The following is a 22,027-nucleotide window of genomic DNA, read 5'->3' on the forward strand; positions in this document are numbered from 1 at the left end:
TGAGAGACGAGCAAATCCTGACAGCATCAGTGTGCATTCAGGGAGGCCAGGACCAAGGGCACCTGTGTTCACACTGTCAGGTGACGCAGAGCTGGAGGAGGGAAGCCCTGTGGGGCAAAGGAGGGGCCCTGGGGTGATTGCTCACATGACCTCAGGATCTGAGGCCCCGTCATTGCCCCTGAGGCCCTGGGGTGGCCCTTCAGCACCAAGATCGTCTACATCCTTGTCTATAGATGGGGTCTCCCTCCTCCCTTGGCCTGTACCCCCAGGGTTTCGATGAAGCCCAAGCGAGATGGTGAGTGTGAAAGAGGTTCTGAGAGTGGGACCCTCGCCAGGGGCGGGAGCCGCCTACTTCCTGCCACACCTCTGGGCTCAGAGCAATTCCCCCTTCTCTCCTGGCCTTGATCCCTGGGTACGAGTGGTCACCATTTGGCCCTCGCTCTGGAAGGCGTTGTTTTCCCCCTGCAGTTGAAATTATGTTTTTGCTGGAAGCCGTTGAGCTGCCTCAGCACTACCCTCACCAAATTCATTTTTCATGGTCTGGGCCTAGGAGGGGTTCCTCGTGCTAGGCCTGGAAATGAACACTGAACCACGTCTGCCCAAAATAAACAGCCTCTTTGCTGTGTTTTCATTACCGCTCACCCTCCTGGTGAGATGTCTGGCTGCCGCCCCCTGTGAACTGGGGGATGCTCCTGCCCCTGCCTCCCACTGGGGTTCTTGGTGGACTCAGGTCTCTCCTGGGCCAGAACAGCTCGGTGGAACGACCCCTTCTTCCCAAGCGGTACCAGACATTTTTCCAGACCCTGCTGGTGGGCTCTGGCCCAGTTGCCTGCCTGGACTCTCCTTTCAGTGCAGGCACACTTCGCCCTGTGGCCTTCCATGGCTTGGCAGCTGGAATTTGATGAGATAATTTGATAATAATAAATGTTTTAAAAACAAAATGGGATATTGGTGCCATTCAGTCGTGTTCCGTCCGGCAAGGGCCAGAGGCCCCAGGTGGGGGTCATGTCCCCGCCCTCTGCAGTTTCACCTAACCTGTCCACACGCAGGGGCATATCCACGGCTCAGGATGAGGTCCCCTTGGACGTGTCCCAAGGGCTGTGGAAAATGCTGGCCTGAGTATAATAATAGTTCTCCACGTTTACACAGAGAGTTGGCTTACAGCGGGAGTCTGTGTTCCTTACTTCATTGCAGTCCTGCGAGTAGGAAGGCACGGCAGAGGGGGAAACAGACCCAGGAAGTGCCGTGGCCTCCCCAGGACAATGTGCAAGTCCATGGCAGAAGTATGTAGGCATTTCAGAAGGGGAAACTGAGACTGAGAGAGCTTTGTCACTCCTTGAGGCAACAGACAAGACTGTAGTAGAGCTGTGACAAGGGCACTGGTGGCCCGAGTCCTCCCAGGCCTCTGTCCCCCTGCGCAGGGACATCAGCATTCCTCTTTGCAATTGTCAGAGCACTTCCACCGACCTGGCCTCATAGGACGTGCAGCATGACCTAAGGAAACATGCAAGGGAGGTATTTGTTGTCCTCGTTTTGCAAATGGGAAACTGAGGACAACAGAAGTGAAGTGACTGGCCTGAGATCACAGAATTAAGGTGACGTTGATTTAAGATTATTGTTGATTCATTCATTCCATTTCTGCTTCCAAAAAAAGATTTAAAGGTAATTATTTAAAAATTGATGTCCTCGGGGTTTTTTCCGTGCTCCAGCCATGGTAAACCTTCCCTCTCTTGCCTCTGGGCCTTTGCATGTACTTCTCCTCTCATCTGGAACAACGTTCCCTTTTCTGATTCCTCCCTGTCCCTTGGGCTTCTGTCTAGACATCACTTCCTCCGGAAAGCCTTCCTTGACGCTCCCTCCTTCCCTAAGCCCTAAGTCTGCATTGAAGGCCCTTCCTGTGTGTTTCCAGGGAACCTTGTTTTTCCCATCAGTGCAGAGCCCCTTCTCCGCTTTTTTCAAGTTGCTTATTATTCTCTCTTTCCTGAGTTACTTCTCGTGAGGGCAGATCTGTGTCCACCTTGTTCACAGGTATAGCTTTAGCAGGGAGCATCCTCTTGGCACAAAAAGTTCAGGCAGTAATTTTTTTTTCTTGAATGACTGACTAATTGAATTATTGGGTGAAAATAAAGACTATATACATATGTAATTTTTTTTTTTTTTTGCGGTACGTGGGCCTCTCACTGCTGTGGCCTCTCCCGCCGCGGAGCACAGGCTCCGGACGCACAGGCCCAGCGGCCATGGCCCACGGGCCCAGCCACTCCGCGGCATGTGGGATCCTCCCAGACCGGGGCACGAACCCGTGTCCCCTGCATCGGCAGGCGGACCCCCAACCACTGCGCCACCAGGGAAGCCCTACATATGTAATATTTAGAAAATATAAATCTATATTTTTAATTGAAGTATAGTTCATTTACAATATTATATTAGTTGCAGGTGTACAACATAGTGATTCAATATTTTTATAGATTATACTCCATTTAAAGTTATTATAAAATAATGACTATAGGGCTTCCCTGGTGGCGCAGTGGTTGAGAGTCTGCCTGCCGAGGCAGGGGACACGGGTTCGTGCCCCGGTCCGAGAAGATCCCACATGCCGCGGAGTGGCTGGGCCCGTGAGCCATGGCCGCTGAGCCTGCGTGTCCGGAGCCTGTGCTCCGCAACGGGAGAGGCCACAACAGTGAGAGGCCCGCGTACCGCAAAAAAAAAAAAAAAAAAAAAAAACTATCTCGGGCCTGTGCTATGCTCAGCGGCCATGGCTCACGGGCCCAGCCGCTCCACGGCATGTGGGATCCTCCCGGACCAGGGCACAAACCCACATCCCCTGCATCGTCAGGCGGACTCTCAACAACTGCGCCACCAGGGAAGCCCCCGGGATAGTTTTAAATGTGATAATGAGCAGAAGACACTTGCATGGTAGTGGAGGCTGCCCCAGGCCATGGCTGTCCGTGAACTTCTGGGACTTGGAGGTTGTGGGGTGTTCCTCGGCGGGCACTGCGTCTGCTCCATTGTCATTCAGGCTGGTGCGCTCCTCATCCCTTAGCGAGTCTGGTTAGTGAGACCTGCATGGGATCTGCCATGGGGCTACCTGGCGACCTCTGGGACCTGGCTGGAAGCAGCTGGCTCGGGGTCAGGCTGCTCCCTGAGTCGTGGTCCCCAAGGAAGTGACAGGAGGGAGGTGCACACACCTGATGGGTTCTCATTCCTCTCTCCTCTTCCCAGTTTGAAGCAGGCCCCTACGGATGTGTCCTGCTCACCCTGTCGGCCATCCTGTCCAGGTCCACAGAGCTGTGAGTATCTTCCTCATTCATTTCCGGGAGCCGGGCTTGTCTGTCTGGTTCACTGCTGCCTCCCCAGAGCCCAGGGCAGAGCTGGGCACACAGTGGGTGCGTTGTGAGCGTGGATGAATGAAGCAGTGGACTAGGGGCAGTTGGCTGGACAGGGGAGAGAGAACAGTTACATTCTTTGTACATGTGTGTTCAGTACTACCTTCTCCTCCGTCTCCCCACGTGTGCTGGGGAGTGCATGAGATTCAGATCCAAAAGACCCCCCAAAGAGCTTACAGCCTCCCTGGTGTCCCAGCGGCACTGCAATGGGCGGGTACTTGGGCACACACGTGGACTCCTCCGAGACATGTGTGGGGACATAAGAACTGGGGGATGACCGAGGGCCCTGTGAACTTGCTGTAGGCCAAGGCAGTCCCGAAGGCTTCAAGGTTGGTGTCTAGGGCCAACCCTGAGGGGCTGAGTGTGCCCCGGGGCCTTGGAGGCCGGGGGAGCAGGGAGGCTGGGTCCCCCGCTTGGACACCACGCATCCTTATCAAACATGGCCTCCCGGGCTGCCCAAGAACTGGAGTTCCGCCATCACCCTCATTCCCTAGGAGCTTTCTAGGCCTCTTTTCTGTATTTGTCACCTGGGCATTATGTCACTAGGGAGGGTAGCAGATTAACAGTACATTAATAAGTTTGTAAAGTATAATCGATTGCCCTGTCCACTTCCAAGCAGAGTGCAGACCCCAGAGGGCGTGGAGACCTGGGGGACTGAATTTGCACTTTGCAGGGGTACGTGGTGTTGGGGAAGATTTGGGAACAGCTCTGAGCAGGTGGGCCCTGGGAACTGGGGAGGCAGAAAGAGTAGCCATGGGGAGCCCAGGCTGGGGAGGCCCGGCAGAAGGAGACGCACGCCCTCCACTCCTGGTCCTGGGCGGGCCCTGTCCGAGTTCCCCGTGGCCTCTGGTGTGGGTGGGAGGAGGAGGGCAGGGGCTCTGCAGCCTCGTGCTGCTAGCCTGCCTGCTGCTCGCTGCTCCTGACCTTATTAAATGCATGTGTGTGCACTTTCTAATGGCATTTTCCTTCTAATCCTGCCATAATGATATGATTCATTCCTGGCCGGGCTCACGTGCACGGGCGACTGTAAGCCGCCCTGCCTTCTCCCCAGGCCTGGGTTTGCTAATCCCTGGGCTGACGGGTGTGTGAGTGAGACCCTTGAGCTCCCTGAGGGGAGGCTGAGCTCTCAGGAGGCCCAGGCCCTTTTGCAATCCTCTTGGCCTCAGTTTCCCCGTCTGTATGGGGGCCCCTTGGCTCTGAGGGTCAAGGTCTCTGTGCTCAGTGTCTCTGCTCTAGGTGCCGTGGGGCTTGTCAGCCTGGGGGCCGGGCACCCTGTTCACATGCACACTCCTTAGGGACTGCTCTGGCAGCCCTGCCCGTCTGAGGGGTCTTCGGGGCCCCATGTCCAGGCTGTGCTTCACGTTGTCCAGAGCTGGAGCACTAGGGCAGTTTCTGCCGCCTCCCCGCTCCATCCAACCAAGCCACGCAGGGGTCAGTCCCTGCCTAGGTCATGGCACCTGTGGGGCATCTGTGTTGGGGAGGGTACCTCGCTGGACCTGCACAGCCTCGTGCCCATGGGCCTGAAGTCACAGTGCTGCCATGCCCCCTCCCCCTCCACCAGTCACAGACACACACACACACACAGACACACAGACACACACACACACGGGCACAAAGAGACATACATAGACACAGAAAGAGACATACACAGACACACAGATATACACAGACACATGGATACACACACAGACACACACAACGCTGTGGGGGTCCCCTCCTTCCCCTTGTCCCTAGAGAGAGTATATAAAGACAGTCTCTCCTGCTTAGGGCCCCCGAGGACCTTCCCTGGGTCCTGGAGGCCAGTGGTTCCGAAGCCTCCCAGGGCAGCTATGGGCAGCCTGGCCCCTGCCTTCCAGGAGGACCTGCACAGAGACCTGCTTTAGCGTTGGCCCCGGCAGTGCTTTGGTGGGAGTTGTCTTACTCCTGTGGCCTCCCTTTCCCTTCTTCTAAGAAGACAGCATAGAGAACATTCTCATCGGCAGTAAGAAGGAAAGCAACCAGCATCTAGTAAGCTTCCGGTGTGCCAGATCCTTTGCTGTAGCATTTTACACGAGACGCATATAATCCCCACGGCAGCCCTGTTAGGGGTCACCATCGCGATCACCGTCACCATCTCTGTCTTTCAGGTGAGGAAACGAGGCTCTGAGAGGCGAGTGACTTGCCCCAAAGTCACACAGCTCAACCCCGGCAGCCTCGTCCCAGACGGAGTTCTCTGGGTTTTGCTGTTTAAGGACCTGAACTTGGGAATAAAACAGACTTGGTTTCAGGCCTGACTCCAAACTCCTTTGAGCTTGAGTTTCTTACTCTGTAAAATGAGGATGACAATTCCTGCCTCACAAGATTAAAGGAAGAAATACGTCGTGTGCTTGGCAGGGCTCTGGGTGGGTGGCAGGCCTCGGATAGTGGCCGCTGCTGGTCCCATCCTCTCCCAGCTGTGCTCAGGAGCCTCTTGTGCCCCGTGCTGTCCTGTCTTGCTCTCAGTCTTGGCTTGGTGCCTCGTGGTGGAGACATGGCCACAGGGACATCCTGCAATGGGTGATGGGTCCTCCCTGGTGCCAGGAGACTGCTCTTAGGGGGAAGCCCCAGTTCTGCAAACACAGCTTAAAAACCACAGGACCAGGCGATCCCAAGGGCCTTCCTGCTCTGGGGTCCAGTTTTAGCTTAGCTTTTAGCTTTGAACCCTTTGATACCATTTCAGGGTGATCCTGTGCTACTTTGGGCAGTTGAGAACATGACCTGGTAGCCCAAAAAAGAGAGCAAGTCTCTCAAATCATATGCTGTTTGGCCGGGAGAAGTGGAGCTGGGGGAGGAGGGGCTGGGAAACGCAGCCAGACACAGTGAGTATGTGTGCGTTTGTGGCAGGGCGTGTGTGGATGGGAGATGGGTGGGTCTGAGGGGCTGGGTGTGAGATGATGTGGGTTTTGGTGGTTGTGTCTGAGATTGTGCGAAGGGTGACTTGATTGTGTGTGTGCGGGAGTGTGAGTGTGACTGAGGGCATGGCCGTCCCTCCCTCCTAGCAAGGCTCTGAGACTCATGCCTGAGGCCCAGGGGCAGCTGTCACAACAGAGTCATTGCCTCCTGTCCACGGGCTGTCCCCAGCCCTGGGTGGAGCCAGGGTGAGGGCGCCATGGGCAGACACAAATGCAGCAGAGTGCAGCCTGGACACTTCACCCTCAGAGGCTCAAAGAACAAGTGGCAAAGCTGGCCTTTGAGTTTTGCTTACCCCAGGCTGAGTGCAGAGGCTTGAGAAGGTTTCATTATTTTCTGCTTGATTTGAAGCCATCCATGTTCTTTCCTAAGATCTCGAATTGCTTACGGTAAATCTCATACAGGCTTTCACGTTCTCCTAGTTCCCCTGCTTTCCAAACCGCATGGCCCAGAACTTTCCCCAGCGCATTCTCACAAGCCCCAAGGATGCCCAAGTTTCCGGGGTCAAGGCCAGCTCCGAGCCAGCCCTGCACAGCGCAGTACAGGGGTGGGCCAGCCCCTCGGCACAGGGGACGGCTAGGGTGCTGCCCCCGCCCCACCACCCCGGGTGACTTAGGCCTGGGCGGCGAGAGGAGACAGCTTGTGAAGAAAACCTCTTCATTCAGTAGACCATTGGCATTCATTACAGTGGCAACTTTGGATGCCCAAGGGCAATCTTGAAAGTCCAAAATAGGCGGTACTTTGTCATTTGCCGAAGTGATTTTCTAGCAGCACAAGCCAGGCACTGGGGGCGTGGAGAAGCCTCCACACCACGTGGTTCTGTGTTCTTTGTAACCATCTCCAGCAGAGGGAAAACAACAACACAGTGAAACAGCCTTGAACTGAAAGCCAGCGTGAGTGTTGGTCAGGCGAAGGCAAGTGACAGAAGCACAGTTCTTAGCCAGCGTAAGCAGAAGACAATGCAATTAACTGATTCATATCAAAAGCCCAGGGCTTTGGGAGTGGCTGGGTCCAGGAATGCAGACAGTGTCTTTGGGACTTGCTGTCCCCCATTCTGTCTCTTCTCTCTCCTTTCCTCTGTCTCGATGTCGTGTTCTCGGGGGAGCCTCCTGCACGGCGGGCTCCAGGGACCCTTTTCTCGGGCTGCCGCAGTTCCTGATGGCCTCATGGTGGCCAGGCCCAGGCCGAAGCCATTGTGGGGCAGGTGAGACTCAGGGGCTCCCCCGGAAGGTGGTCCCCTCAGGACCACCCTCAGGGATCTACCACACTGGCTGGGGAAGGGACGGGCTGCGTAGTCAGCAACTGGAGGTATGAGACGGATCAAGGAGCCGAGAGCAGGCCTGAACTCGGGGCTGAGTCAGGTCTGGGCCTGATGGAGGCCCTGCAGGCCACTCTCAGAAGTGGAGAGAAGCAGTGACGAAGCTCCCAGTCCACCTCAGGGAGGCTGGGCGGGCCAGTGGATGGCAGCGTAAGGGTTCGAGCAGGGGGCTGTTCAGGTTGAGAAGCCCAGGATTTTGGTGGCCCTAGGTGTGCTGTGCTGGGGGAAGGAAAAGATAGGAGACTTGTCAGAGTTCTCCTCCACCCTCCTGTCGCACCCGCTAAACTCTCCCAGCCCAGGATGGGAGGTGCACACAGACCTGCCCAGACCGGGTACCCTGGCTCGATATGGACAACAACTGCTTTGCAGCCCTGAATGGAGCCTGGCCTTTCTCCCCTGGGTCTTCCAGGTGGGACACGGGAGACCGGGCAGGATGGTAAATGGCCCTCTCTCACGACATGCCAGGCTGTTTGGACTATAGCTGGAAAACAGGAGGAGAGAAACTTTCTCAGTGACTTCTAAGACACCTGTCACCTGGACTCAGATTCTGGTGGAGGCCGTGCTAGTGAGTGCTTTCAGCAGACGTGTCTGAGGAGGCCGTGGTGGTGGGTGGGAAGCAGACCCAAAGGGCTTGCTGGTACCTTTGTCATCAGAAGCAGCAGGTGCTCCACCCAGACCCCACTTCCTTCGACTGACCTTCCTTCCTCGCCCAGGTTCCTTTTCTGGGAGCCCCCAGCTCCTGTGCAGTGAGTGGAGCTCCATCCTGTAGCTCTCCAGCTGGCTCCCCCAACCCGAGGAAGGCAGTTGCTGGAGGCCCAGCCTCATCTGGAGGCGGAGGAGAGAGGGAGGGGCCCTGGGCCCCTGCAGGTGCACAGCAAACGGGCCCCAAATGGTGTGAGCCTGCCCATACCCAGGCCTGTGGAACGGCCTCCAGAAGCTGGGTCCCAGGCTGTGTTTGAAGGCAGGCAGAAGCAAGTGTCCTGCCCAAGCAGCTGAGGCTTGCCTGGAACAGCCCACCCCAGGCTTTGGGGGCTGCCAGCAACCCAAGGGACAGGCCCATAGGCCTGGAACCATCATCCCATTCTGCAGCTGTGGGGACCAAGGTTCTGAGAATTAAGGGCAGGTTGGCACACAGCTGACACCATCACCCGAGTCTCCTGTGCCTGCATCTCCCATCCTGGGCTAGGGGAGGAATGACAGGCGCTGGTCAGCTGTGTCTGCCCACTTAGAAGGAGAATGGGAAACAGGACCCCAGAGAGTCCCAGACCAAACTGATGCTTGTCCACCGGCTTCACTCTCCACCTCATTTCAGCCGGCATAGTCTGGTCCCAGGCTGCTGAAATGGCAAGTCATGGCCCGTGAGTGCCAGTGGGGTGTGGCTGAGGGCAGCAGGTCTGCGTAGACAGAGCCTGAAGGCTGGATGCAGAGAAGGGCGACCAAGCCCAGGCCACGCCGGGGTTAGTGGCAGAACTGGGAGGGTCTCCTGATGCTCGGTGCATCTAGCACCCCTACCCACTCACCCCAGAGCTATACATACCTCCTTGTTCCACGAAGGGCTTGCTTAGGTGCCCAGGTAGAGAGGATAGGCCTCAGGAGGTAGGAGAGGCCATTAACTTTTTTTTTTTTTTTTTTTTTTGCGGTACACGGGCCTCTCACTGTTGTGGTCTCTCCTGTTGCGGAGCACAGGCTCCGGACGCGCAGGCTCAGCGGCCATGGCTCACGGGCCCAGCCGCTCCGCGGCATGTGGGATCTTCCCGGACCGGGGCACGAACCCGTGTCCCCTGCATCGGCAGGCGGACTCTCAACCACTGCGCCACCAGGGAAGCCCCCCCCTTTTTTATTTAACATCTTTATTGAAGTATAATTGCTTTACAATGGTGTGTTAGTTTCTGCTCTATAACAAAGTGAATCAGCTATACGTATACATATATCCCCATACCTCCTCCCTCCCGCGCCTCCCTCCCACCCTGCCCATCCCACGCAAGCCACTAACCTTTTGAAAGAATCTTTTGTTCCAGGCCAGCTTCAGCCATTTGGGTGGGAAGCTTGCTTCTGCCTGCCTCCAGACAAGGCCTGGGTGGGACCCAGCTTCCGGAAGCCGTTCCGCAGGTCAGGCTCACATCATTTAGGGCCCGTTTGCTGTGCACCTGCAGGGTTAGGGCCCAGTTCTGGGCACCATGGGGCCAGACGGACACAACATAACCCAGGCCCTCCAAGTCCTTGCTACCTGGAAGGGCAAGGCTGGCACCCGAAAAGCAGGGGATGGGCACTCTTAGGAAGGGGATGTCTGCAGGGAGATGGGGCACATCTCTCTGGGGCAAGGGAGGTGTCCCTTTGTGGAGGAGGTGACAGTTAGCAGGGCTCTGAGCCTTATGTGGGAAGGGTTGTGGCAGGCAGCAAGAACGAAGCAGGCGAAGGCTAGCAGAGGGGTTTTTGCAGGGAAGGGCTCCTCGAGGCGCGGTTGGAAGGAAGGTGCCGGCCCGTGGAAGAGGACTGGGGGAGGTGAGGTGGAAGGCAGTGGGGGAAGGGCTTGGGCATCTCTGCTTTCTCCTCTTTCCTCCAGGCAGGTCCCTCTCTCTCCATCCATGCTCCTTGCCCTGCTTCCTGGGTCCCCTTCCTCTTTAGGGCCCGTGCCTGCAGAATGGAAATAATACCCGTGCCCTCTAACCTGTGGAGCTGTCTGCAGTTTACAGGGCCTTTTTATGGCCTCAGCCCTTATTGCAACGACTCTTTGAGGTGGTTATTGTTATCGCCATCAGGGGATGACACACCCAAGGCTCAGAGGTAGAAAGAAATTTGCCAAAGGTCACACAGCGCAGGTGGCAGAGGGGGCCTGACACCCAGGTATTCTGACTCATTGTCCATTCCCTGTTAACGTTTCTGAGAAAACAGTCAATATCCGCCACATCCAAATCCTTTTCAGATATTCATGGCCACAGTTCAATCGCTGGGAGCCGAGACTCCATTTATTCTGGGATTTTGGCCGTGATACGAATAGTGGAGGTTGTAGGAATCATGACCTCTCAGTCATTGTTTTGTTGTTGTTGTTGTTATTGCTGGTATCGCAGGAAAAAGGAAGTTACATTTACTAAATGTCAAATGCTTTATATAGTTCATCTCGTTCAGTTCTCACAGCAATCTGTAATAGAAGGAGGCGTCTTCATACCCATTTTACTGGTGGGGAAACTGAGGCTCAGAGAGAGGAGCAACCGGTAAGCGGCAGCAGCTGGATTTGAATCCCAGGCTCCCTGACTTCAGAGCCCACGTTCTCTTAGTTGTTCCACAGCTGTCCTTTCGCTGCTGATATTGCCCTCGAGAGTCAGTAGAAGTCCTGCCAAACAATGGGTGATTGTTTCTGGAGGCCGCTGCAGGTGGCAGGGAGTGCAGTGGAAGGTGCAGTCTCTAGGGGAGCGTGTCCTGGGAGGGACAGGCAGGAGCTGACCCAGTGGAATGTGGTGGTGCCCCGGGCCTGGTGCCCTAGAGGTCAGGTGGAGGGGAGGTGGCTGGTTGGGTCCTCCCCGGTTAATGACCAGCTATTTTAGGCATGATGTTTTAAATATGAGTCGTGGACCAGGCACACTTGTTCACATCCTGGAAGGTCCCCAGAGACCCCTTGCTCCAGGCCTCTGGTTTTATAAATGAAGACACAGGCTGAGAGCGAGGCATTGACTTGCCCGAGGTCACTCAGCTAAGTCCAGGCCATTGACCCCTCCTCTTGTGGACACTGATTTTAGGTGAATTTTGGCTGTAGACCAGAACCATATTTGTAGGCCACTTGGACATATTTTCCTTCTTATTCAGAAACTTCTGCACAAAATGCCCAGATTCGTATGTTCAGTCGTGTGTTGGGGAAGCTTTAGAGGGAAGGGACAAGCTGAGTCCCAGCTGGGGAGGGTGGGGACCAGGAGTGGGGCTTCAGGGCTCAGGGATCTGCCTAGAGCTGGCCGGCCAGGTTGACTATCACGTGTTTCAGGCCACCCTAGACAGTGTGATGTTGGTGACAGGGACACAGTCCCTGACTCTGTGTGACCACAAGTCCCTTCTCCTTTCTGGGCCTCAGTTTCCCCATCAGTAGAACAGAGATGGCCGCTCTTGCCCACTGACCTCACAAGACTTTAGGGAGGACAGTGTCCCTGAAAGCGTCTGAGACCGCAGACTCTGCAGATCTGAGGCTCGGGTGCTGTAAGCTGCTCAGTGGCAGAACCTCTGCCCCTCTGAGCCCTGTGCCAGAGGGCGGGCTGGACAGAGGCAGTGGAGTTCTAGGACCAGCTTCAGCCTGAATGTGGGCTGGCACCTGTCACTAGCCCTGGACCAGCTGTGTCCTTTCTCTAGCCATCCATTCTCCCATCTGCAAAATGCTGGGCCCCGGAGGCTCTGCCAGCCCTGATGTCCTCTTTGTTCTGTTTCTTGGTGCAGTGCAGTGTCTCTGGGACCTCCCGATGGGGGCAGAGCTGGGGGAAGCCGTTCTTGTTGGCATCCTGGGCAGAGCCCCTTCCTCCGTCAGTGGGTGGACTGGACACCCCCAGGGTCAGGCCATCACCCCAGACCATGGGTCCAGGTTCTGGCCCTTGGCTTCCAGAATGCTGAGGAGGCTGGCGGCAGGGCAGCCAGGACCAAACCCTTCCTCATAAGTTTCCATGCCCTGGGCAAGTCCACTCAGGCTTCCCCCGCTCTGTGCTTCCTGCAGTCTAAAATCCAGGCAAGCTCCTGTTCCCTAAAGTGTTCCCCAGTGCAGGACAGTCTCAGGGGGCAGACTTCATCAGGCCCTGGCTCCCCCTCACCCAGCCTGGTGCCTGGGTCCTCGGGCTATGCAGAACTCTCCTGGGGCGGGCTATGCAGAACTCTTCTGGGGCCCAGTGTTGTCCAGCTCCCAGGAGGACTGTGGAAGGAATAAGCTGCTCTTTAGACTGGCATGGTCAGTCCCAGGGGAGGGCCCATCACAGCTTATAGCTCTGAAGCCCAGAAAGTAGGAACCTTAGAGCTCAGGCAGCCCCTCCATGGATCCAGCCCCTGCTCCCAGGACACTGCCTGCCCTTGTGCAAGTCCCTCATGTTGCAGAAGGGGAGACTGAGCCCCAGAGAGGAGAGGTCTGTGGCCACACGGCAAGACAGGGCTAGAACTCTGGTCTGGTGATGGCCCCGCCGTGTGAATCGCCTCCTCTCTGGGGAAGAGCAGAAGCCGCTGTTTCTTTGCTCCAGGATTCCTCACACTCAGCTCTCCAGGGATTTCCCCTAGAGCGAGGTCTGGGCATCTAGATTTGCCAAAGTTGTAAATCTCTTAAGCCATAAGCTGCTCCTTGGTATCTCCCAAATGCCCTAGTATGAAATACAGATGTTCCTCCTTTTTAAGATCTGAGCCTACTTTTGAATTTCCCATCGTGTTTGCACCTAAGGATGCAATTACCATTTCCTCCTATTGTCCTTTCTGCCTGTCCCTCTGCTCTCAGCTGACGCAGGCGCTCAAACCCGCTGGGTGAACACGAGGCTGTGAGAAGATCAGACTGCTTCTGAAAGTTTCGGGGTGGCTTGGGGCCAGCGATCCTTATCAGTCCACCCAGGGCTCCTCGGAGGCTATTTTCTTCCCTTCAGAAGATGCCTGTATATGTACCGCAGGGAGCGTTTCCATCAATTCTTCTGCCCAAGCCAGTGCCAGCCACACGCCGACCTCGTCCATTTGTCCCCCGTCCCCCCAGCTGGCCCCTTCCCAGGCCCGCTGGGTCGTTTCTGGCAGGCCAGCCTCCAAGGCCCTTCCTGAGGACCCCCAGCCTCCGTGGTTCTCGGCTGGGCCCTGCAGTGTCAACCCAGCCCGTCTTCTCGTGTGGACCACAAACCGTCCCTGTTCGGCCACAGTTAGTAAAATCCACAAGAAAGCATTTCTGCTATGGAGTCATGGAGCTTGAGTTTCTAAGCTCGTTTGGGACCAGAGTGTATGTTTTAGGTTTGTGGACTTATGGCAGATTGAGATTTAAAGCATAAAAGTGAGACCAGGTTTTTTCTTCTCTTCCACTAAAAGGAAAAACAAACGTCATGATTGCTTGCCTCTTCCTACCTCTGGGCCACCCCTCGGTGTTCTCTTTGGGGTGCAGATGTAGACCGTGCTGGGTGGGGCTCCCTGGTGAGGCCAGCTCCCTGGCCTCGCATTGCCCCCCTGGCATTACCTCTCTGAGCTTCTTTCCATGTCTGTAAATAAAGTAATTCCTACTTCACTGGGTGGCTGGAGGTTTGAAATGTTGTCCTCTAGTGCGGTCTGTAGGTGGGAGCTCCTTTCCTGTTACCCATCTGTCCCACGGCTCTGTTCAACAAGAATGCTTGGTCTCCCGAGGGATTTACTTTGGGGTAAAAGGAATAATAATGTCCTAATGGTGGGTTTTCTAGACGGTAGGATGGTTTTGAGATTTGGGGGCAGGGGGCTTGCCTGCTGGTGCTGACCTCACATGTGACAGGGCCATTGCTGACCTGACACTCTGCACCGTTCTGGCCCCCAGTAGCATACAGCCCTAGAAATCTCTTTCTTTCAGTTTGGTGGGTTTCTTTTGGCAAAAGGGCTTTTCACCTTGTGCCCTTAGGGGGACCCCATTCTGAAGGTGGAGCCACAGAGGTGATCTAGGGTCGGGGGGAACACAGACCTTGGAGACTGGCAGCTAGATCTCCTGCCAGCTCCATCGCCCACGAGCTGAGTGCCCTGGGCACGTCAATTCTTCTCTGAGCCTTGGTTTGTCTCTCAGGGTTTAGGGAATAATAGTCATACTCGGCCTGGTACAGGGTCTATGCCCAGGTGGTGGCAGCTATTGTTTTAGGACTCAAGAAGGCATTAGAGGCCATTCCTCCCATTTAACCGACTTGCAGACCGAGGACTGGAGGTGGCAGGGGATGTCCCAGTCCCCACCCTTAGTAAGCGACAGTGGGAGTGTGAATGCAGGACGTGGATTCCAAACCCAGGGCCCTTTCTGCTGTGGCATGCCTCCATCACGAACCTCTGGTGTCTGCGGAGGGCCTGGTGGCCCTCTGCAGGCCAGAGTGGAGGCCATTGCCCAGAGCAGAGTGAGCCCCGGACTCCGGCCCCAGGGAGGGCACAGGGCACAGAGGCTCAGGTTCCCGCCAAATCTGGAATTCGGGGCCTCAGCCTGGAACCCGAGGGGAGGCCCTGGCCACCCTCGAGGTTTGCCCGGCATTCTGAATCAGGCAGGAGTGTGCTAACAGCCCTTTCTTCTTGCTCTCCAGTGTCCGCCAGGACTTCGACGTCCCCACCAGCCACCTGATTGGAGCACACGGATACTGCACGCAGGTCAGGGCCGCAGGGGGGCGTGGGGTGGTCAGGCGCTCCTTTCCCTTCCTCTTGCCTTCTGTCTTTGCCCCTGCCAGCACTCCCCAAGCAGCTTTCGTGTCCCGCCTCTGCTGGGCTTCTTCCTCACGGAGACCTAGAAAGGGAACTCAGGTTAACTTCTGTTTCTGGAGTTTGCTGTACCCGATCTGTGGGCCCGGAGCTGCAGGAGGTGCAAGAGTGGCAGAGCCAGGTGCTTCCCAGCCCGGAGCCCCGGCATAGGCTGGGAGCTCCAGGCCCAGCTTGGGGGACAACGGCCATGGCACCCTACGATTGTATAGCACATTGTCTTTATGACGACCCACCCCTCTGCATCTGCACAAAGGGGCCCTCGAGTGGCTTCGTGGAGGGCAGGGGGTCCCTTAGCACAACTGCTTGTCATCGATCCTCCCAGTCACCCGGTGACACAAGGAAAGGGATCTGTTTCAGATCCTATCCGCGAGTGTCAGGACTGGAGCCAAATGCTACACGTGACTACCGTCTGAGCCCTTCTCTGCATGGCAGGGCCTCCTGAGTGGCCACCGGGCCACAGTTAAATCTGACCCTCAGCGCATCTGGGGGCGGCGTGTGTAGCACAGACAGGCTGAGCAGAGCTGCTCTGGCTGCTGGGCCCAGCTGAGGACCCAGTTGTCCTAGGGGTCCTGGCTCCCTTGTGCCAGTCCTGAAAACATACCTGGGTACCATGCAAGGGCCAGCTTGGGGCCCGTGGTTTGTCCAAGGCACCCAAGGAGATGTGAGGTTGGCTGCAGCTTGCCCCCCAGAGAAAGGTTTCAGGCTGAGCGACTGCCAGTGGTGGTCCAGCTCCTGCTCTGGGTGCCTGTCCTCCCCGTGGGAGCTTCCCGATGCGCTGTCAGAGAGCAATGTGACCCAGGGGTGGGCAGTTAAGCAGCGTACAGAGGATGCAGAACAGAATCTGGGGCTGGATTCCGAGCTGTGTCGGCAGTTTCACTTGCGGCGTGAGCTGGAGCGATTTTCTGCCCCTCCCTGAACCTCGGTCTCCTCATTTGTAGAATGAAGCATTTGGACTAGATGGGTGCTTCTTAAACTTTGATTGTGCACACGCGTCCTGCAGAGTCTCGCTGAAGAGGAGGCTCAGATTCCGTGGGCCCGGGCCAGAGCCTGAGGTTTTGAATTTCTAACAGGCTTCCAGGAATGGTGATGCCGCTGGTCCATGGACTACACTTTGAGTAGTAAGGAACCAGATGACCGCTAAGCTTTGCCACTGTGTGATTTTGAGTCTAGGGGCAGGGAGCGTCCTGTCACTCTTTCTCCCCCATTTTGAGGAGGCTTCCTGCTCTGAGGAAGGTTTTGAGACACACCCCAGATGGGGAGCAGGACCTTTTCTCCCCCTTGAAAACCCGCTGGGAGCACTTGAATGTGTCTGAAGAAGGCCATGCCTTTCTTAGGCAGCTGCTGGCCCTGAGGTGCAGTATCTCAGAGCAGACATTTCCTCCAGATTCTTTCTCGTTTCCTCTGCAAGAACACAATGAGGCCCCCTCGGTATCTCCCTCCAATGAGGGCCCCTCTGCGGCCATCAGAGGGGCCTCTTTTACTACCTCTGGGGCAGGGATCCTGGGGTGGACGGAGGGATTTATTAACCTGTGCATCACTCACAATTCCGGGGAAAACACTTCTGTGAACTCTGCCCTCCAGAGTTTATGATGGGCAAGGGCTGTTATGGCCATTCCCACGTACCGTGGAGGAGATTCCTGCGGGCTGGCCTCACGCACGCGCCAGCCCTGGCAGAAGGAGTTAGACAGAAGCTCCTGCCCCAGCGCTAAGGCTGGGCTCGCATGTATCCTTCCTTAGCAGGGCAGCGTGTACTGAGCGGTTGCCCTCCGTTTTGAATCTTTGGCTGACCAGGTGGTACCCTGAGGGTAACAAGTGAGGGGAGAGGGAAGGGACACCAGAAAGGGAGCCGGAAAGTGAGGGTGGGAGTCCGGCTCTGTCACTAAGCAGCTGTGTGGCCTGGGCAAATCCTCTCCCATCTGCAAGCCTGTTTCCACATTCCTGACAGGAGGTTGGAGCCCTGGATGCTCTGCTTGAGGAAGGGCCCTTGCAGACAACCCAGTGCCGGAGGCACTGGCTAAAGGAGATGGCCAGAGAGTCAGAGCTCCACAAGTCGCCATCTCCTGGTTCTGGGGTTGGCAGGCTTGCTGGCCTGTCGGGTGCGAGGCATGAGTCGTGCAGCCATGCAGCCAACAGAGGCAGAGACAGAGCGGGAACCCAGGCTGGGGCCCGCCTGCCTTCTCCTTCCTGCCCCTGCTACCCTCTCCTTTCCTTCCCCCCCTTGAAGACCCCGCCCTCACTGGTGAAATCCCAATACGGCCTGGAGCTGAGTTATTGGTGTCACCCCATCGTCAGCTTCCTGGTGTTGATAATGCACTCTGGTTATGTAAGATGTTATCGTTGGGGGAAGCTGGGTGAAGGGTGCACAGGAACTCTGTACTATTTTTGAAACTTCTTTTGATTCTAAAATTATTTCAAAATCAAAAAGCTTATTAAAAAATACCCAAGACTTCAAGACCCACCCAAATGCCGCTTCTCCACAAAGCGGCTCCGACTCAGTCATGTGGTCCTGTGTCTGTGTGGACCACAAGTGCTCTGTGCACACATTGTTATAGCCCCAGTCACATCCTACATTGTGCTTCAGGCGTGCAGGCCCGCACTGGTCCCCCCTCTAGACCCGGACGCCCGAGGTCAGGAGCCACTCTTTCCCTCCAGCGGGACCCGCACCCCACCCCCAGCCAACCCACACACAGGGTCCTGGGCACAGTTGGCGCCCAGTGAATGCTTGTGGAGTAAGGACTGATGAGTTCCCAGAGTCACTTTGATGAGCAGAGTTGGCAGCTTCCCTGAGAGCTGTGGGAACGCTGAAGTCACGGCCCCCTCTGATTTCGGTCTCTCGCCCTCCTTGCTTTCTTCCTTCCTTTTCCGCCCTTTTTCTCTTGTTCCCCATCTCCCCTTGACAAGCCTTTCCCCTTTCCCTCATCAACAGGAACTTGTCAATCTGCTCCTGACGGGGAAAGCTGTGTCCAATGTTTTCAACGACGTGGTTGAGCTCGATTCTGGGAACGGGAACATCACGCTCCTCAAAGGCATCGCCGCGCGCAGCGACATCGGCTTCCTATCCCTCTTTGAACACTACAGCGTGTGCCAGGTACCGAGCCCTCGGGCCTCCAGAGACCCAAGAGCCTGGCTCCCTGGGACCAACAGGAGGGAGGGAGGAGAAGGAGAGGTGGCTCCAGTTCCCGGAGCTGGGTCCAGTCTCAATCACGGAGCGTATGGGAAAACTGCAGCTTCACCGCCATCCAGTACAGGCATGTAGTTCCCTCCCAGAGCCAGCTGATACCATGAAAGGGACTTCTAGGGATTTACAGTGTGCTCATGCATTAGGGTGGCCGCAGTTGTCGTGTGTGTGTGTGTGTTGGCCAGGGGGTCTTCTCCAGGGACAAGGGCCTGAGGTCTTGGGCCTTGTGTTAGTTTCCTAGGGCTGTCTCAACAAAGCACCACAAACTGGGTGACTTAAAACCACAGAAACGGGGCTTCCCTGGTGGCGCAGTGGTTGAGAGTCTGCCTGCCGATACAGGGGACACGGGTTCGTGCCCCGGTCCGGGAGGATCCCACATGCCGCAGAGCGGCTGGGCCCGTGAGCCATGGCCGCTGAGCCTGCGCGTCCGGAGCCTGTGCTCCGCAACGGGAGAGGCCACAACAGTGAGAGGCCCGCGTACTGCAAAAAAAACCCAAAAAACAAAAAAACCACAGAAACGTGTTGTTTCATAGTTCTGGAGCAGAAGTTCTCCTAACAGAAGTCCAAAATCAAGGTGTCGGCAGGGCAACACTCCTCCTGAAGCCCACAGGGAGAATAAGCCTTCCTTGTCCCTTCTAGCTTTTGATGTTTTCCAGCAATCCTTGGTGATCCTTGGCTTGTGGCTGCATCACTCCAATCTCTGCCTCTGGTGTCACATGGCCATCTTCTCCCTCTGTGTCTCCTTTTCTCATAAGGATGTCAGTCATGTGGATTGCGGGCCCACCCTACCCCGCTAACCTCGTCTTAACTAGTTACATCCTCAGCAACCCTATTTCCAAATAAGACCACATTCTGAGGTACTGGGGGCTAGAACTTCAACAGATCTTTTGGGGGGACACAATTCAACCCATAACAGGCCTTACTCAGTCTGTTTGCAAATGTATTGGTCCCTCTACCTTTTCTGTCACTGCAGCCAGGGTCTTAGAAAGGGCCGGACCCCCAGGTGAAGCTGGGCACGGGGTAGGGTGACAGTATCTCTGGGCAACATGGGCAGGGGACCACTGGGCCCTGTGTTCTTGTCCCAGCCTGCTGTCGAACCTTCTCTGAGCCTCAGTTTTCATGTCTCCAGGGAAGACATTGTTCTGTGGTCGATTACCTGAAAGGGTTGTCCTGAGGGGTAGCAGGAGGTCTTTCTCTGGTGACCGGCCCAGCAAAGATGCTTGGAGGGTCAGGATGAGGCCCCATTCATCTTACATCCCCAGAACCAGGGATGCAGAGACTGACCCAAAGGGATACTCAGAGTATGGTAAGTGGATGGATATGCAGGGCGGTTCAGTTTCATCATGGCCTTCCTGCGTGATCACATGTTTGGGTGTGCTGTCCCGTGGAACGCCGTTGCTCAGGTGGCCCTGTGCCCAGATTCCGCCTCTGGGTGACACCCCACCCCCATGGACAGGAAGCAGCTTTGTGGGTTCCAAAGACTTGGGGAGAAAAGAGTGACAGTGACTCCTTCCCAGATGTGCTGGTGTCAGGAGAGACCCCAGGAATATAGCCACGTGGCCCGTGAGAAGCACCAGGAACCCTGAGCATCAGATCCTGGGTGGGCTCTGAAGGCATTCAGCCCAAAATTCCGCGGGCTGAGAGGTAACCTCACCCAGGCTCGCAGAATCCCCAGGCTTACCATGAGCCCTGGTTTCACTCTCGTGTGGAGGGCATTGGTCAAAATGTAAACTATTTTCCTTCGGTCTGTTGAGGGTAATTGACGGGAACAGCAGTTGGGCATCATCCTGTCCTTGGAACAAAATGCTGATTGCACAAATTCAGGTCCTACAATGATCCTTGAATGCACATAGACCCCACCACCACCACCGCTCTGCTGTTGTTTGCTTCCTCGAAGACTGGGTGTATTATCTCCCCGCAGCAAGGGATGGTTTGCTCCTCTGCCTTGGGACTGCAGCCCCGCTAAAGAAGGACCCCAGGGCCTCCTCTCCTACTCTCCAGAGCTCACTGAAGGCTGGGCCTCTGAAGGAGAAGGCAGAGGCCTGGCAGTTAGACAAAGCACTTTTCCTTTCCCGTAACTCCACCCGCTATCCCTTTGGTCACTGAGTTCCTTGGGGCTTTCATGATGAGCCACGTCAGACAGAAAGGGAATCCAAGGAGGTTTAGCCTCCAGGCCCAGACCTGGACCCAGAGCCGGGGCCCCCTCTCAGCCTGACCTGGTCTTCCTCCACCTGGCAGTACAGACGTGGTCACTGGGGAAGATCTGGTGTTTGGGGCCGCCTGGGCATGGCGTCCACAGTGGGGCTGTTCTGATAAGGCTGAAGCCTTTCTTTCATGTAGACGGCAGAACCAGGCCCGCCTTCACTCACAGCCCATCTCCAGGCTTCTCAGCGCGGCCTCTGGCTGGGAGCCAGGGTTCTGGGGCCCTCATGAGTATGTGTGTGGGAGGATGATAGGTCCTGCCTATCAGCGAGCTTGTCAGGTGACCCACATTCCGGCTGTGCCCGGGGGAAGCAGAGGCAACTCTGGGCCAAGAAATGCACCCCTGCTGTAAGTAACCAGCCCCCCGCCCCAGCATGGCTGTGTCCTACAGGACCCAATCTGCCATCGCTGACCCACTGGGCTGGCCTTGCCTTGCCCATCTGACTTCCCCCTCACTCCCTCCATCCCAGAGCGCAAAGTGAGGATGGGCTGCGCTGCAGGCTGCACTGGGAAGACCAGCCCCTCCCGGCTTGTGGTGGCAGTGGTGATGGGGGACTGAGAGGCCAGGGAAGGACAGCAAGGCACAGGGAGTTTAACTTCAGGGCTTCCCCATGACCTGTAGGTCACGTTCATTGCTGCCTTCAGGAAGGGACCTGGGCAAAGGCTGAGCTTGGCAGGGAGAGCTCTATAAGCACCATCCTCCTCCTCCCATTTGTCCAGCTCTGCAAACAGCACCATCTACCCAGTTACTCAAACCAGGAGCGCATTTAATCCATCAAGAGGTCGTGGGGCTCCTTCCCGAAGTTGTTTCTCAAGTCTGTCCACTTTCACCCTTATCCGAGCCACCAGCATCGCTGTTCTGGACACTTGTGGTGGCCCAGCTGGCCACTGGCTCCTGTCCCCACCTCCTTCCAATCCTGTTTCTTCACTGAAGCCAGTGTGATCTTTAAAAGAGTAGATCAGTCACATCATTCCTTTGCTTAACAACCTTCTGTGCATTCCCAGTCCTCTGAGATTGTTATGGGCTGAATTGTGCCGTTCCCCCCACTCCCCCGACCCTACATTCATTTACTGAAGTCCTAGCCCCCAGTACCTTGGAGTGTGACTGTGTTTGGAGATAAGGCCATTAAAGAGGTAATTAAGGTAAAAAGAAGGTCGTATGGTTGGGCCCAAATCCAGCGGACTGGTATCCTTATAAGAAGAGGTTAGGGACTTCCCTGGTGGCACAGTGGTTGAGAGTCCGCCTGCCGATGCGGGGGACGCGGGTTCGTGCCCCGGTCCAGGAGGATCCCACATGCCGCGGAGCGGCTGGGCCCGTGAGCCATGGCCGCTGAGCCTGCGCGTCTGGAGCCTGTGCTCCGCAACGGGAGAGGCCACTGCAGTGAGAGGCCCGCGTACCGCAAAAAAAAAAAATAAATAAAAATAATAATAATAATAATGGTGACTCTGATGGCATCTTAGATTCAGTGAAATGTGGTGCAAATGTGTCTGTGTGATTCTTTGTTTACTATCTCCTCCTCATTCGGCAGCTAACCCCATAAGGACAGGCTGTTCCAGGGTACTTCACCACTGACCCATTGTCTCACACGGTCCCTGGGACCAAAGTATAACTCATGTTGAATGGAT

The 22,027-nt window shown here is 56.1% G+C and overlaps 1 protein-coding gene across 3 annotated transcripts in view; it reads left to right on the forward strand.

Moving 5' to 3' along the window:
• MINDY4 (MINDY lysine 48 deubiquitinase 4) overlaps positions 1-22,027 on the forward strand; it is a 164,388-nt gene that overhangs the window by 126,750 nt on the left and 15,611 nt on the right. For all 3 annotated transcript variants that reach the window (XM_081243855.1, XM_081243857.1, XM_081243856.1), the window contains 3 exons: positions 3,220-3,287; positions 14,850-14,913; positions 17,948-18,109. In XM_081243855.1, coding sequence (XP_081099981.1) covers positions 3,220-3,287; positions 14,850-14,913; positions 17,948-18,109 — 294 coding nt within the window. The remainder of the gene's footprint in view (positions 1-3,219; positions 3,288-14,849; positions 14,914-17,947; positions 18,110-22,027) is intronic.

The sequence above is a fragment of the Mesoplodon bidens genome, assembly GCF_964165515.1.
Source record: "Mesoplodon bidens genome assembly, chromosome: 9".
Classification (NCBI taxonomy): Eukaryota; Metazoa; Chordata; class Mammalia; order Artiodactyla; family Ziphiidae; genus Mesoplodon; species Mesoplodon bidens.